This window comes from Ovis aries, chromosome 3, assembly GCF_016772045.2.
Source record: "Ovis aries strain OAR_USU_Benz2616 breed Rambouillet chromosome 3, ARS-UI_Ramb_v3.0, whole genome shotgun sequence".
Classification (NCBI taxonomy): Eukaryota; Metazoa; Chordata; class Mammalia; order Artiodactyla; family Bovidae; genus Ovis; species Ovis aries.
In genome coordinates this window covers 103,730,927-103,747,566 of record NC_056056.1, presented here as the reverse complement: position 1 = coordinate 103,747,566, position 16,640 = coordinate 103,730,927, and the positions used below count along the sequence as shown (strand labels likewise).

The 16,640-nt window shown below is 53.0% G+C and overlaps 1 protein-coding gene across 1 annotated transcript in view; it reads left to right on the top strand.

Annotated features, from left to right (window-relative positions):
- CNNM4 (cyclin and CBS domain divalent metal cation transport mediator 4) overlaps positions 1-16,640 on the top strand; it is a 38,870-nt gene that overhangs the window by 15,760 nt on the left and 6,470 nt on the right. The window contains exons 2-5 of the mRNA XM_004006156.5: positions 13,035-13,178; positions 13,414-13,548; positions 14,531-14,700; positions 14,911-15,007. Coding sequence (XP_004006205.3) covers positions 13,035-13,178; positions 13,414-13,548; positions 14,531-14,700; positions 14,911-15,007 — 546 coding nt within the window. The remainder of the gene's footprint in view (positions 1-13,034; positions 13,179-13,413; positions 13,549-14,530; positions 14,701-14,910; positions 15,008-16,640) is intronic.

Sequence of the window (16,640 nt, the reverse complement as noted above, 5' to 3'; positions counted from 1 at the left end):
AAAGTCTTTTCCAATGAGTCAACTCTTCACATGAGGTGGCCAACAAGTATTGGAGTTTCAGCTTTAGACTTAAGGTATCTTGATGTCAGCATTTAAGAGGATTTCCTGTTATGTCTTCACGGCTAACACGAGACATGTGGGCCATGGTTGCCCCATTTAATTTTTTTTAATTTATTTTTAATGGGAGGATAATTGCTTTACAATGTTGTGTCAGTTTCTGCCTCGCACCAAGGTGAGTCGTCCATACACGCACGTATACCCTCTCCCTGTTTGGCTTCCATCCCACCCACCCCGGAGCCCACCCCTCTGGGTCATCACAGAGCGCTGAGTAAGTACATCAGCTTCCCACTAGCTCTCTTACACATGGTAACATATATTTCAGTGCTTCCTTCTTAACTCGTCTCACTCTCTCCTCCCCTCACTGTGTCCGCAAGACTGTTCTCTACGTCTGCATCTCTATTCCTGGACGGTGGTCCAGTTTTTAGATTGATTTGCCTGTAGATTATCAGCTGGTTGCACAAACAGGTCCGAAGAGTGGATGCCTCTCAAGGCAGTAAGTACGGTGTGAGTCTGTGAGCCGTCGTGCGAGGAGTGATGGGGAAGGGGCGCCTCCTGGGGTGGGGGGCTCTGGGGTGGGAGGCTAGGCAGCCAGGAGCTGGGATTCTAGGGGGAAAGGCCAGAGGGGCTGCTGAGACCAGAGGACTGGGCGGAGAGAGAATCAGTTTGTTGGAAGTGTCTGAAGTCAGGAGGCTGGCTGCTCCTTCCTCCTGTCACAGAGCGGGTCAGCCGGGCCAGCATCTTCTCTCCTATTTCCTCTGCTGTGTGACGCTCCTCCAGTTCTGTGTTCCTCCCCGCTTTCTGCACCATCCCCGCCTGTGTCCTCCGGGAGAGGTTTTTATATCCCTGAGGACCAAGACACCAGCTCGAGGTCTGAACTCACGCCTCAGCTAACTGAAAAACTTCAGACAAACAAGAAATAACCCCTGTCCTTTGATCCAGGTATTCTCCTTCCAGATATCTATCTTAAGGACATGAAGATGGACCCAGATATGTTTATTACAGGGATTTTCATAATGGCAAGAAAAGGGGAAGGGCACATTTTAGGAACCCGGTGGGGCTTGGGATTATGTGTATATGTGTACAGTGAAACACTATGAGGCCATTCAGTTTCTACAGATATTTCTACAACATGGGCAAATACAGACTATGTGGAATATTTGAAAAGCAGGGTACAGAACTATTTACCCGATGATCCAGTGCATGGAGGAGATATATTGGGTTGGCCAGAAAGTTCAAGTTTTTGAATACATGGAAAAACACGAATGAACCTTTTGGCCCCTGGTGTATGGTACTATTTTATTTTTGTATATTAATTTTAAAAGGCTAAAGAAAGCATGCAGTTACCAGTGCTTACCTCTGACGAAAGGCAAGATTAAAAGTTACATTAGTTTCCTTCTTCTACTGTTGTTACTGCTATTAAAAAAATCATGTAAAAATAAGTTAAATGTGAGAAAAAATTACTAGAAAATTGGGGAAGAAGTTAGAGCACTGACTGCTGAGGATCTTAAGGAGTTACATGTTTGGGTGTGATGATACTGCTGTGGCTTTGCTTTTTTTAAAGGGGCCTTAACTTTTAGAGATGCTTAGTGAAGTGGAGAAGGAAATGGCAACCTACTCCAGTGTTCTTGCCTAGAGAATCCCAGGGATGGGGGAGCATGGCGGGCTACAGTCCATGGGGTCGCATGAGCTGAACATGGCTGAGTGACTAAACCATACCACTGAAGTGCTTGGGTAAAAGTAGCAGATGTTTACAGATAAGATCTGGGATTTCCTTCATAATAAGCCAGTGGAGTGGGTGGGAGGAGAGAGGAAACAAGATTGGCCAGAGGAGTCGTTAATTGTTTGAGGTATGTGAAGGGTGTAATTATATTATTTCCTCTGCTTTTGTATATGCTTTTATTTTCCATCATAAAAGGTTGGAAATTAGAGACTACTGGTTAACTGAAAAATCAAAGGCATGAAGACCTGTCCCCAGCGTGAGAGACCAGGCTTAGGGTCCCCCAGCATCTGCTTGTCAACAGCTTCACCCCTTGGGCACTTGGGTTAAAGAAGGCCTTTTGGGGAAGTCCCATTTCTGAATCCCAGCTTGCTCACTCCCTCACAGTGCGATCCTGGGCAGGGACCTCTCTGGGGTTCCCTCCTGTGAAGAGTGGGATCCATCATAGGTGCTCCTCAGGGCTGGGGGAGAGGTGAGGGGGACAGTTCCCTGCCCCCTTCCCCCACCTCACTCGCCCTGACTGCTCAGGGGTAGGGGGGAGTGGACCCTGGGAGGGACACCCAAGTGTCTACTAAGTGAAGGGACAAAGAAAGTGTGGCCACCTTTACAGGGAGGCTCTAAACAGCTCTTTAAACTTTTTGGATTGTGGACCTTATTAAGAAAAAAAAAATGTATTTTTTTTGTAATTGTTTTGGCCACTCCACACGGCATGTGGGATCTTAGTTCCCTGACCAGGGATTGAACCCTTGCCACTTGAGTAAGAAGCTCAGATTCTTAACCACTGGACTGCCAGAGAAGTCCTTCCTCTAAATTTTTAAAATTTCTATTTCTGTTCAAACACTGTATACATGTATGTTTTACTAATACAAATATTATAAAACAAAGGAAAAAATTTTTAAAGAAGTAAAAATAGAATAACCGCTCTTTTAAAATGTTTTGCTAATAGTTATCACTTCCTATCATCTCTAGCAAATACTTTATATATTTTCTCAAGGCACAAAATACCCTTGTGCTGGGGTCCCTCAATACTGACAGTGGCTGTATGTCTATGTTTCACATAGTTTTCTTTGTTTTGAATTATTTTGGCCAGTCACTCAGCCCTGACTCCATCCTTACTGATTTCCCCCCAATGCTGGTTGGGGCGGCTGGTGGCAAGAGGGCCTTTGTAGGGGCCTCTGTCTTCACCCCCGGGATTTCCTTGGTAAGCAGCTCTCTATCTTGCAAGCTTTGCTCCAGTTATGTTTTTCACATCATGTGTAAATCCCTGTCTGCACTTGCTCTCGATTTGGTAGAATATGAGTGAGTGAGTGTGTGAGTGAGTGAGGGTGTGCAGGAGCCCCGGAGCCCCTTGGTCAACCGTGATGGCTGGTGACCTGCTGGCTTGCAGACCTAGTCTGGACCCACCCATGGTCAGTCTGTGTAATAACAAAAGCTAAAGTTGCTTATATATCTCGGATTAAAAATCCATGGAAACAGTGTCGGGGATAGGTACCGCCTTGGGAGATCCTGTCCTGACAAGCCATGTCTGCGTTGCTGTCTTTTTTTAATCTTTCTTTATTTGGCTGCGTCGGGGTGTTAGTTGTGGCACGTGGAATCTTCTCTGCGTCACGCGGGGTCTTCCGTTGTGGCTCACAGACTCTCTAGTTGTGCTGGGGTTAGTGGCCCTGCAGGCTGTGGGGTCTTGGTTCCTGGCTCAGGGATCGAGCCCCGGTCCCCTGCACTGGAAGGTGGATTCTTAGCCACCGGGCCACCGGGGAAGCCCCTGGGTTGTTGTTGTGCTCAGGTGGCTGGGCTGGCTGGCTTCCTGGTCATCTGCGAGCCCCTTTTACCCGTGCACTCCGTGCAAGTGAGCGCCCGTGTCTCCGTTTCCATTTCTCTTTTCCATGAGGCTGTCCCCATATCACTTCTTCTTTTTTTTTTTTCTGCTTTACTCTGTTTAACCCTTTTTCTTGCCATCCATTTTCATGTCTTTCCTTTTAAAAACCCACCAAAAGACAGTATTTTCATTGGTGATATTTACTGAGTAGCTTACTTATTGGGTACCTGCTGTATATCTAGACATGGAGGAATGAGTCAGCAACCACCAAGTATAACTTCTATAGGTGAGAGTGTAAACGCGGACACATCCCGGAGAAGGCAGTTTGGAGGTTTCTGTCAAATTTGCCCTTTGACTTAGTGACTCCACATCTGTAAATGTTATCTCACATGTGCCAAATGAGGGATTATCCTTGCGGGCTTGTCTGCAGTAGGAAGACACCTGGAAACGATCGTGTGTCCATCAGCAGAAGCTCTATCCTGGCCCCTACCAGCGGCTTTCTCCACGGGGCAGTTGAGGAGGCCTGTGCTACAGCAACGTCACCGAGTGCAGGATGCCAGGTGCAGAAAGGTGTGCCTTATATTTTTAGTTAAAAATAGAAGTAGTGGATTTTATCATTGAAACTTTCAGAAAAGTGGGAAATGATTGAGAATTAAAAGAGTCACCCTCATCCTGCCACTGTAGTTTTTGTTGGGTTTTCTTCCAGTGAGTCAGCAGCGAACTAGATTGCTTCTCCCCTTCAAAACGAGATAGACTTCTTTTCTTTTCTGATTATAAATGGAAACATTAAAAAGTAACACAGGCTGACTTTAAACTCCATTTAAAATTCGACCCCATGAGCTGTAGCCTCTGTCCGTGGAATTCTCCAGGCAAGAATACTGACTCGAGTGGGTTGCCATTCCTTTCTCCAGGGAATCCTCCAGACCTAGGGATCAAACTAGGGTGTCCTGCATTGCAGGCAGATTCTTTACCATCTTACCCTTAAAAATGCATTAAGCCAAAGCAAAAGAAACCACTGTCACTCTTGCTGCCCTGTTTTGGAGCTATCTGCTTTACACAAATGTGAATAAATAAATCTGTATCTACATCAGCCTTTATAGTGGCTGGCGTACTGTGTCATAAACCACACTGGGTAGGACCCTCCTGAGCGCACCTTGCTCATGGCCTGGGCACTTCTTTTGTGTTAAGGTCTTAGGAGTGAAGGAAAACTGGCTAGGCCAAGGTTTTACATGTTTTGCGTCTTGATGCATGCTGTCAGATCATGATGGAAACATTCCATTGTTCTTTCCAATAGCGCTCTCTTTTAGTCGCCATGACCTCATACTTTAATTTATTAAAATGATTCTAATGAATTAAGGGCCTCCTCGGTGTTCTTTTCATTAAAAGACTAAAAAGTTTTTTCACTGTTTTTTTTTAATATATTACAAGCTTTATTTATTTAATTTTAGTTTTGGCTGCCCTGGGTCTTTGTTGCTGTGAGTGGGCTTTCTCTAGTTGCAGCAAGTGGGGGAATACGCTAATTGCAGTGCTGGGGCTTTTCTTTGCTGTGGCTTCTTGTGTTGCGGAGCACAGGCTCTAGGCACGAGAGCTTTAGTAGTTGCAGCCCTCGAGCTTGGTAGTTGCAGCTTGGGGGGCCTGAAGCAGGCAGGTTTCAGTGCTTGTGACACAGGGGCTTCGTTGCGCTATGGCACGTGGATCTTCTGGGACCAGGGATCGACCCCGTGTCTCCTGCATTAGCAGGTGGAGTCTTACCCACCGAGCCACCCGGGAAGCCCCTCTGTTCTTTTAAATTGCTCATTGATTAAACAGTTCCCTCCCAGTCCTCCCCAGTCAGGCCTTCCCTGCTGTAGATGCCCTGCGGTATTCTTTCTGCGTGTAACTCTCCCACCCCCTGGAACCGATGGCACTGGGGTTGGGAGGGCTGTGCTTTGCCTCTCTGGTCCCTCTCCTGCCCAGCCCTGCCTTCCTGCTGGGCTGGGCCGAGGCTCCTCCTGCTGGCTGAGGTCAGCACTATTAATAGTCAGCTTAATCCTGCCCTGGCCGGATGGAGGAGGGCAGAGGAGGGGGATTCCCAGGAAATGGGGGTGCCCCCTGTCTGCAGGTGCCGACCTCTGGCCCAGGGCTCTATCTTCTGGCAGCCTGGCCAGCTCCTCTCCTTGTGGGGGTTGCTGAGAGTTCAGGGCCAGCCCTGGAACCTGGGTTGGCAGGAGATGGGACCTGCGGGAGGCCAGAAAGAGATGCCGAGGACACCATTTTGGGTTGTGGGATGCCCGCGTCTGACCTGGGGCCCCTGGATCTTTCCGTGAGCAAAGGTGGCTAGAGCAGGTGAGTAGGGCCTCTTGGAGCTCTTGTGGACTTTGAAATCCAGCACCTAGTAACGTGTGTTTTTCTTATGGTCTTGAGAGACTATAAAGGTTTTTTATGGAGGAGAAGAGGACACAGGCGCTTGCTAAAATGGGAGTTGTGGCGGGCTGAGGAATGGGCTTTCCGGTGCCCCTGGAGACCTCCCTGTGTGTTTCTAGCAAAGGCTTTGGAGTGTCTGCTATGTGCTGGCATTGGGTGAGGGGTGGTGGGAGGATGCTTGGAGAGGAGTGAGTTACTGTGCCGTGCCGAGCTGCATCCTAACCTGGCTGGATGCCAGGCGGCTGATGAGACAAGCCCTGCAAATACTGAAAGGAAGACCTGGGGCGCGGCGGGGGCAGTGAGTGTTCACAGGGCACCCAGGGCTGAGCCTGGGCAGGTGGAAGGGTGGAGAGGTGGGGGAGGGTTGCTGAGGAACTCGGGCAGGTTCTGGGTCCTCCCTCTGCTTGCCTCCTCTTCCCCGTGGGAGAGGGCAGTGAAAGAAGCCCAGGCTTGCTTGGGCCACTTGGCAGTCTGTACCTGCCAATCGCGCCAGGGTTTCTCGAGGTCTCACATGCAGGTTTCTGACCTGGGCCAAGGCTGACCAGGGTGGAGCGGGCAAGCTTGCAGCCAGATGTGGCCCAGAGGTGCCCTGGGGACAGCAGCTTCAAGGTGCCTCCGGGCCCACAGGAGTTTCCCCGTCCTCGCAGTGCTTGAGTGTAGGAGGCATGGGAAAGCCCTAAGCCCCAAGAAGCAACGCTGAGAACGTTTGTAAGAGGTTCTTTCTTATGTGTTTCTTCCTGATTGTACTGTTGACTATGGAAATGTTAGAATTTCTATTTAGGAAAGTATAAAAAAGAAAACAGAAGCCATACTGAATCCTCCTAGACTAGTTAAACTGTTTGAATTGCAATCGTCTTTTTTCTTTTTTTTCGGTTGGAAACACTCAAACATCAGTAATTTCATATGGCTCAGCCAAACGTAATCTTTTTGCTACATTTTTTCAGGGGGGGGGGGGGGGGGGGGGGGGGGGGGGGGGGGGAGGTTAATTAGGACTGCTTTGGAAAATGTGGGATTATCAGTTTTTAGAGTAGACACATTATGTCAGTTTACATGTTTCGTTTCTCATTCCTGCTGCTGCTAAGTTGCTTCAGTCGTGTCCGACTCTGTGCAACCGCATAGACGGCAGCCCACCAGGCTGCCCTATCCCCGGGATTCTCCAGGCAAGCACACTGGAGTGGGTTGCCATTTCCTTTTCCAATGCATGAAAGTGAAAAGTGAAAGTGAAGATGCTCAGTCGTGTCCGACTCTTCATGACCCCATGGACTGCAGCCCACCAGGCTCCTCCGCCCATGGGATTTTCCAGGCAAGACCATCCCCCAAAACCCAGTTATCCAGTTGAATGGACATTCATAATCAAATGAGATGACTCATTAAAATAAAATGCTACATTAGATTTAATAAATATTGTACAGTGAGAGTCACAAGTCTGAGTCCTGAATTGATCCTCTTATTTTAAATGGTAAATCAGCTAACAGTAATTCCTGAATTATAGAAGCTTCTTTTTTTAAAAAAATATATATTCTATTTATTTCATTTGGTTGCACTGGGTCTCAGTTACAGCACATGGGATCTGGTTCCCTGACCAGGGATCGAATCTGGGCCCTCTCCACTGGGAGCACAGAGTCCTAGCCTACTGGGCCCCTTGGGAGATCGCGAAAGCTTCTTGATGACTAAAACTCAGAAGGGCTCTTTGCCCAGCCTCTGTCCCTCTCCCCCTCCTTGTTCCTAAGGCACAACCACGTGAACCGTCATCCATTCCACACGTGTTCATTGCACACCTGTCACGTGCCGCTTGCTGTTCTGAGTTCTGGGAACACAGACGAAAGCCCCTGCTATGACGGAGCTCTCAATCTAGTGGGAGAAGATGGGCCATGAAACGATAATCGCAGTGAACAAGCACTTCCTATTGTTTATTCTAGGTGATAAAGACCCGGGTTGTGGGGCTGGAGGAAGGGTTGCAGTACTCAGTGAGGCCCTCTGTACTCAGTGAGGCCTGAAGCAGGGCTGAGCCGGGCAGGTGTTGGGGGAGGAGCAGGTCAGGTGGAGGGAGCGGCCTCAGGTGCCTGAGGAAGAGCCAGGGGGCTGAGAGTCACCTGCGCTGGAGAGGATGGCCTGAAGGGCTTTGGGGCCCAGGCCTCTGTGGGGAGTGTGGCGTCTCTGTGGAGTGAGAGAGCCACTGGAGGGTTTGGGGTGCAGCAGGGCTCCCCCTTGCTGCTGTGTGGAGAGTAGACTCAGGTCCAGGGTGAAGACTTGGGATCTCGCTCTTTCGGTGAGAGGAGATGCCCGTGGCTCAGCATCCTCAAGACGGTAAAGAATCCGCCTGCCATGCGGGAGACCTGGTTCCATATCTAGTCGGGAAGATGCCCTGGAGGAGGGCATGGCTACCCGCTCCAGTATTCTTGGGCTTCCCTGGTGGCTCAGGTGGTAAAGAATCCGCCTGCAATGCGGGAGACCAGGTTCCATCCTGGGTCGGGAAGATCCCCTGGAGGAGGGCATGGCTACCCGCTCCAGTATTCTTGGGCTTCCCTGGTGGCTCAGATGGTAAAGAATCTGCCTGCAATGTGGGAGACCTGGGTTCCATCCCTGGGTCGGAAAGATGCCCTGGAGGAGGGCATGGCTACCCGCTCCAGTATTCTTGGGCTTCCCTGGTGGCTCAGGTGGTAAAGAATCCGCCTGCAATGCGGGAGACCAGGTTCCATCCTGGGTCGGGAAGATCCCCTGGAGGAGGGCATGGCTACCCGCTCCAGTATTCTTGGGCTTCCCTGGTGGCTCAGGTGGTAAAGAATCCGCCTGCAATGCGGGAGACCTGGGTTCCATCCCTGGGTCGGAAAGATGCCCTGGAGGAGGGCATGGCAGCCCACTCCAGTATTCTTGCTTGGAGAATCCCATGGTCGGAGGAGCCTGGCGGGCTGCAGTCCATGGGGTCACAGAGTCGGACATAACTCAGCAACTAAACAGCAGCGTGTGACAGTAGCAGTGGAGGCTCCCAGAAGCGGTTGGATTCTGGGTGTCCGTTGCAGGCAGAGCTGATGGGATCCGCTCAACTGGCTGGATGCAGAAGGGTAGAGAAGTAGCGGAAGCAGTTTATCCCCCAGGCCCATCCACTTCCACAGGTCTGGGGCAGGAGGTTGACCGAGTCAAGGTCAAGATACTGGGTTAGCCAGAGAGTTGATTCAGGTTTCTTTCCGTAACGTCTTACAGGAAAACCCCAATATTAGACATCCATGTGAAGCTAGCTGTCAGCCAGCAGCTGGATGTGAGTCTAGAGGGCACAGGAGAGGGCTGCAAACAGTTGTTGGAGATGCCTTGATGTATAGTTTGTATTTAAAGTCTTGAGGCAATGGCCAGGTGCAAGGACTGAGCCCCAGGACTCTTCTCAGGAAGGAGAAGCAGCCCTGGGGTCAGAGGAGCACCAGGAGAGCTGTGCCTGGAAGCCGAGGGGAGGGAGGGTTTCCAGGAGGAGGGAGAGAGTTGCTCAGAAACTGCAGCCAGGCCCGGTCTCCTGGGAATGAGATGCCACCATCGGAGGTCATTGGTGACCTGGGCAAGGGAGGTTTTCTGGCCAGGGAAGGAGAAGGTTCTGCTAGAAGAATGGCCTCTCTGGAGACACGTAAGTTAGGAAAAAGGCAAACACAGCCCAGGGTCCATACTCGGGTCAGCAGAGGGTGACCTCTGTGTCAGGGCCCCAACTGGCCAGCCACAGTTGGCGCCAGGGCTCCATGCTCTCAGCCTACAGAGCAGGGCTGGCTGAGGGAGGTGCCCCAGGTCCACTCACCTACAGGGTACCTACCTGGCTGGAAAGTACTGCCATTAGAGGGCGCCCACACCCACCAGTGGAGTCCACAAACATAGGCGCCCCAAAGAGGAGGCGAGAGGGCTGAGCGGGAACTGAGGAATCTACTCGTTTCATCCACAGGAGGGGCATTTTGGTCCTTCAGAGAAGCTGCCTACCTTTCCCAGTGAGGCCCAGGGTGACCGGTGACCATTTGTGTGGCAGGGCTAGTTCTGAGCCTGTGGGTTAGTTAGAGGGTTCAGCCGCTGTTCAGTCATAAGTCATGTCCGACTCTCCGGGACCCCATGGACCGCGGCACCCTGTCCTTCACTGTCTCCCGGAGTTTGCTGAAACTCACGTCATCGAGTCAGTGATGTCATCCAACCATCTCATCCTCTGTCGCCCCCTATCCCTCAATCTTTCCCAGCATCAGAGTCTTTGCCAATGAGTCAGCTCTTCCCATCAGGTGGCCAAAGGATTGGAGCTTCAGCATCAGTCCTTCCAAAGAATATTCAGGACTGATTTCCTTTAGGATGGACTGGTTGGATCTCCTTGCAGTCCAAGGGACTCTCAAGAGTCTTCTCCAACACCACAGTTCGAAAGCATCAGTTCTTCAGCACTCAGCCTCTTTACGGTCCAACTCTCACATCCATACACGTCTACTGGAAAAACCGTAGCTTTGACTGTATGGACCTTTGTCAGCAAAGTGATGTCTCTGGTTTTTAATATGCTGTCTAGGTTTGTCATAGCTTTTCTTCCAGGGAGCAAGCGTCTTTTAATTTCATGGCTGCAGTTATCGTCAGTCGGAGGGGAGGAACTGTCCTTTCTCTCCAGGGGCTCCGACTTCTGGGCTGTGAGCAGGGACCCCCTAACTGAGCCATATCTGACACCCACCTGCTCCCGGGGCTCAGTCTGTGGTAGGGGCTAGGCGTGGAGGGCTCTTGTCTACCCTCTCTCACCACTTTCCCTTTGTTCCCTTTAATTTGTCTCTCCCCTTCATTTTTTTTTTTTTTCTCAATTAAAAATAAAAAGCTGTAGAAGTGAAACATGCCCAGCAAGTAGAGCAATATAGAAGGGTACTTAGGCCCTCCCTCAAACTCCAAATACCCCCAGAGGTGACCGTCGTTACCGCCTCCTGACGGAGACAGGGCGGTCTAGCACCCCCACCCCACATGTCTGCAGACGGCGTATGCATTCTGTCGCCTTGAAGTCTCTCCAGGGCTTCCTTCCATGCTTGGTCCATCCCGCTCTGCCACATTCTCCTGGAGCGGCAGTGGCCCCTGCTCCATTGCCTTTTTTAAAAAATTAATTAATTTTTAAATTTTAATTGGAGGCTAATTTACAATATTGTGGTGGTTTTTGCCATATATTCACATGAATCAGCCATTGGTGTACACGTGTTCCCATCCTGACCCTCCCTCCCACCTCCCTCTCCACCCATTGCCCTTAAGGTTTGAGATTGTTGAATGTTCTGATGAACCCTTTTGCTTTTTCTGCATTTCGAAAATTACATCCATAGAAAAAGTTCCTACCCCTGAAATTCCCAGGTCCAAGGTTGGGGACCCTGAATTTTGAGACATACTGCCAGTTTGGCCTGCTGAAATGAGTGACCGACCTGCCCAACAAACAGAGTGCCTGTGAAGACCTGTGTGTCTCCCCAACACTGGGTACTGCCAGGCTTAATTAGGACGTGTCAGTCCGAAAGTGGTAAGAGCTGCCTTGCTTTAATCCTGGCTCCCCGCCCCGCCCCATGACGTAGTTTAACTGGCTGCCCCAGGCCCCTGGGGACACTGCTTCTGTCTCCAGAGGGCACTTCTGGACCGGCTGCATCCAGCAGATGAAGAAGCTGGGGGCTGGACCCTAGGCTCGAGTCCCTGACTGGCCGCTGCCTACAGAGGACCTTGGCCAAGCTCTTGCTGGCTCATCTCTCAAGACCCTTGGGAAAGCCATGGTTCTAGCCATGGTTCTGCCTGGCAAGGTGCTGAGAGTTATTTGACCATGTGCATGCGTGCTAAGTCGCTTCAGTTGTGTCCCACCCTTTGTGACTATAAACTGTAGCCTGCCAGGCTCCTCTGTCCATGGGATATCCTAGGCAAGAACACGAGTGGGTTGCCATTCCAGGGGCTTCCAGGGGATCTTGCTGCCCCGGGGACTGAAACTGGATCTCTTACGTCTGTTGCATTGGCAGGTGGGTTCTTTACCATCAGTGCCTCCTGGGAAGGCCTCGTTTGACCACAACTGGAAATCAGTGTACCGCAGTGACTGGCACACTGTGGAAAAGTTTCATGGAAGGGGCAATACTTACCCCGTCACATGTGGTGTACTCTGTGATTTTTTGCTTTAATTTATAAAATGCTGGTCACAGGAAGTGGCATTTCTCTGTTCCCCCTCCAAGGCCCGTGGGAGTTGTGGGCTGGGCTTCCCAGGGACCCTGGAGACCTGAAGAACCTCCTCCAGGGACATGGTGCAGAGTCACGGCTAAGATTGGGTCATGAAGGGGAAGCTGAGCGGGAGACCTGACTTGACCTTCACGGCCCTCCGGCTCTTTTCCCCTTAGGCGTTTCCAGACCCGTGTCCCTGTGTGAGGGGCACATAGTCCCTTTGAACCCAGAGTGGGGGCCAGGCCCTGTCATTGTCACTTGCTGGGGTTCGGGACCTGCGAGAAGCGAGGGACCCCAGAAGAAGGCCTGAGAAGCCTTGCCACTCCACTCAGCTTTGTGGGAGGGTCCTTCCTCCCCACCGTCTACCTCCTAGCTTTCTCTTGTTTTGGGTTCAAGGGTGGCCCTCCTCTAATTATAGTACCCTCCTGGCCTAATTATAGCCTGGGCTAATTTGTTAATGGCTTTGGGAACTGAGAGCCTTGCTTTGGGCAGGATCATGGCTCCTGGGTACACGCAGAGGAGTTTTGCCAAGGGGCACTGGCTGAAGGAATGTGGGTGGCCCTTGGGGCCCCTTGGGGAGCCCCATGTCCACCCGGCGCACACAGGGCTCTGATGGATGCTGTCTGTGTCTGCAGGTTGTCAGGGTGGGGCTCTCCCCTTCCCAGGAGCCCCTGATACACCACACCAAGCAGGGACTTGCCATCTTCATTCTATTTAAACACATGATCCTAAATTAAAAGATACTTTTGGTTTTCTTTTCTGTAAAATCAATATCCATTTCCAGTAAAACTTCAGGACTCGTGACCCCAAATGTGTTAATATTTTGCTCGAGGAGTCTCAGGACTGGTCCCTCTGCTCCTCCAACTCATTACATTTTCTCCTCAGGGAAGTCCCACCTGGCCATCGTGCAGAAGGTGAACAACGAGGGTGAAGGTGACCCCTTCTACGAGGTGCTGGGGCTGGTCACCCTGGAGGACGTCATCGAGGAGATCATCAAGTCCGAGATCCTGGACGAGTCTGATATGTACAGTGAGTCCCCTGCCCCACCTGCCTCGCCGGGACGGACCCTGCTGTCCTGGGGTGGGAAGGCTGAGTGTGAGGCCAGGGCCGTGCGTCCTCCCGGCCTTCATGTCTCGGTCCAGACGCTGCTTGCGCTGCTTCTGGTGGAAGGAGGCCCCGCTCAGCTGGGAGCCAGCGGGTGGGCTCTGGTCTTTTCCCGAGTCCTTGCGGGACACTGGCCTCAGTTCCAGCTTCTCTCTTGCAGCTGACAACCGAAGCCGGAAACGGGTCTCTGAGAAGAACAAGCGCGACTTCTCAGCCTTCAAAGATGCTGACAATGAACTCAAGGTGAAAATTTCACCTCAGCTACTTCTGGCTGCTCATCGCTTCCTGTCCACGGGTAAGAGCAAGAGGGGGCCCTTTAGGTAGGAGCAGAATATAGCCATGGAGGGAGACGTCCTGGCTCCTTCTCCCCAGAGGGCTGCGGCAGATGAAGGGCCTGGGCAAGCTTGCCTGTCTCTGGAAGGGGGCAGGGCGTTGTCCCTCCATCTGCCCCCTGACAATCCCTGGAGTTTATTTTCCCTGTTAATGAGTTGCTGCTGCAAACTTGCAGGAAGCATCCGGGTTTGTTTTGGAGGTTTTGTGCTGGGAGGATGGGAGGTGGGCACCAGGATCCCCACTGAGGAGGGAGAAGAAGGCCCTTCCACATGCCGCCTCCTGGTGGGTGTACCTGCAGCCCTGCCGGCTCATCCTCTCCAAGCCCCTGGATCCTGCTCTGTTCTCATCTCTCCACCTCCCCTCTGCCTGCATCTGCCGGGTCCCACGGGACCTGACCTCCCAGTCAATCACTTTTCTCTCTTCTCACCCCTGATTCATAGCTCCCTTGGAGACCTGGGTGATTAAATAGGAGCATGCCTGCCCGCCCCATCCTCTCCCCTCACTCTTGGCTTCCTTCCCACCCTCACTTGCTGAAGCTGTGATCCTGTGATTTTTCTGCCAGGATATGGATGCTGTGGACTCTGACAGCAGCACTAGTCATGTGTACCAGGCACCTCCCACATGGCAGGCACATGTCTCAGTGTCTTACGTCTGTTACCCCATTTCAGCAAGCAGTGACCCCATGAAGTTTTAAATCCCCATTTTACAGATGAGGAACCTGAGACTCAGGTGAAGGAATATGTCCGTGGTCATGTTTTATTAGTGCAGGAGCCGTGGTTCCAGCAGGCAGACAGCTTCATGTTTGCTGAGGCCGGAGCCAAGGCTGCACCCTCTGCCCGCCCCAGGGAGGCAGGGCCAGGTGATGAGGAGCTGTCCAGCGCAGGTGTGACCGGGCCCCAGGTGCCGCCTGGCCGCCTGTGAAACCCACCTCTCTCCTCCCTCAGAGGTCCCCCAGTTCAGCCCCTCTCTGATATCAGAGAAGATCCTGCTGCGGCTGCTCAAGTACCCAGACGTCATCCAGGAGCTCAAGTTTGACGAACACAACAAGTACTACGTCCGTCATTACCTGTACACTCGCAACAAGCCGGCCGACTACTTCATCCTCATCTTGCAGGTGGGCCTGCGCCCCCTGTGCCTGTGCTGCCCCCTCGCCTGCCCTCTGCCCACCCCCCATTGCCCATCCTCCTCCCAAGGGCCCCCTTGGCCTCCTCGAGGTCTCCCGGGGTCCACGCCCACTCACGCCTTGCTCCTCCCTTGTGCCTCAGGCTTTTCTCCCTGGTGGTGTTCTCCTCTCAGTCTGTGACCTTGACCCTTGCTCTTTCAGGGGAAGGTGGAGGTGGAGGCCGGGAAGGAGAACATGAAGTTTGAGACGGGTGCCTTCTCCTACTATGGGACCATGGCCCTGTCCTCGGCCCCTTCTGGTGAGTCGTTGGACCACCCCCAGCACGTCTGGAGGGGGTCGGGATATGGACAGGCTGCCCCCCCGGAACCTAGGGCTGTCTACAGGCTCGTTGCCCAGGTGTCCTCAGGGAGGGGAGGCCAGTGAGGGTCTGGGCTTTGAGGAGGTAGGCTGGAGAGATGATTTGCCCATGGGGACAGGGGTCCGAGGGTGGAGGGAGGAGATGGGAAGGGGATTCTGAGCAGAGCCTGGAGGGGAGTTGAGAGTACGTTCTGAGATGGTGAGACCAGCCTGGAGGAGACAAGGGAGCTGGTGGGTGTGTGTCAGGGAGGCCCAGGAAGTCGATGGAGTTCGCTCATGATACAAAGCAGGAGGCCGTTAGTGGCCCGTAAGCAGGGGGACCCACGCCAGCAGAATGGGCGAGCTGGGCAGGCAGGCTGCCGTGATGGTGGAGAACAGTTGAGAGAGAGGCAGGTGGAAGGAGGCTTTGTGGCCTCACTAGTGAAGACCAGGCCAGGGGCGTCGGGTGGGGTGAGGAATCCGAGGCGCCCGTGGCCGGGGGCCAGGCCAGGGCCTGTTGGCCATGCAGGAAAGGGGCTGAGCCACCGCCTCTTGGTTGAGAGTCGGCTCTAATGGAATAAAGGAGCTTGGGGACGGAGAGAGGACTGGCAGCCCCTCAGAAGGCCTCTCTTGCCGCCCCAGTGCCCTCTGCTTCTCCGGTGGCTCAGGCTCCTGTCACCAGAGGGGCCTTGTGGCTGGAGTGGGTGCCCTGCAGACGAGGCCCAAGTGTCACCCAACTTGGCATCTCGCTAGCGGTGTGACGCCTCCAAGCCTTGAGAGCAGCCGCGGTTCTGCGGGCTGGAGAGGGGAAAGTCTGTTTTGGTGCTGAGCGGCGCGTGGTAGGGGGATGGGCACCTCCACACTATGCCTGCTGCTATCCTTTTGGGCGGCCGGGCACACATACACTGGCATGAGCAGGCACCTGCAGGGAGGGGGATGGGAAACAAGGCTCCAGAGCCGGATTTGGGAACAGGTGCCCCTGCCCAGGTGCCCCAGGCCTGGGACGACGTCTCTGCCCCTCCCAGGAGGGCCTCTTACCATCCAGCTTGGGGAAGCCTTCTAAAGCAGGGCACACCATCACGTTCCTCTAAGCGCTTTCTCTGCAGCGGTGCCTCAGAGCCGGGTTGGGGGCCTGGGCCCTGTCTTGACCTGGAGGCCCTTGCTTTCCACTTGCAGTGGCCGGCAGGGAGGGGAGATGACTTCTGGGGGCTCTGTGTTCACTGTGAGAACTCTGGGCTCACTCCGCCAGCTTCTGCCCTTCTCTGATCAGGGCTCATTTGTGGGCTCTGAGCGCCCTCCCCGTCAGAGCCGGTGCCCCCTCTCTGCTCAAGGCAGCCCGGCCCCCAGCAGGGCTGCTTCTCCATGCTGTTCCTGTGGCTCTGTGTCCACCGCACCCATCACTGACCTTCTCCTCTTTTGCTCCAGTACCTTCCGCCCTGGTCGGGTGTCCGCCTGGCAAGCGGAACTCCCTGCTCTCCTGGCTCTCAGGTAACAAGGCGTGGCTGGAACATGTGCACTGCCTCCTGTCGCCTGAGCCTGCACCCTGCAGCTGCGTTAGCCTCTCCCAGCAGGCACTGGGGCCGCCTGTGCCCCCT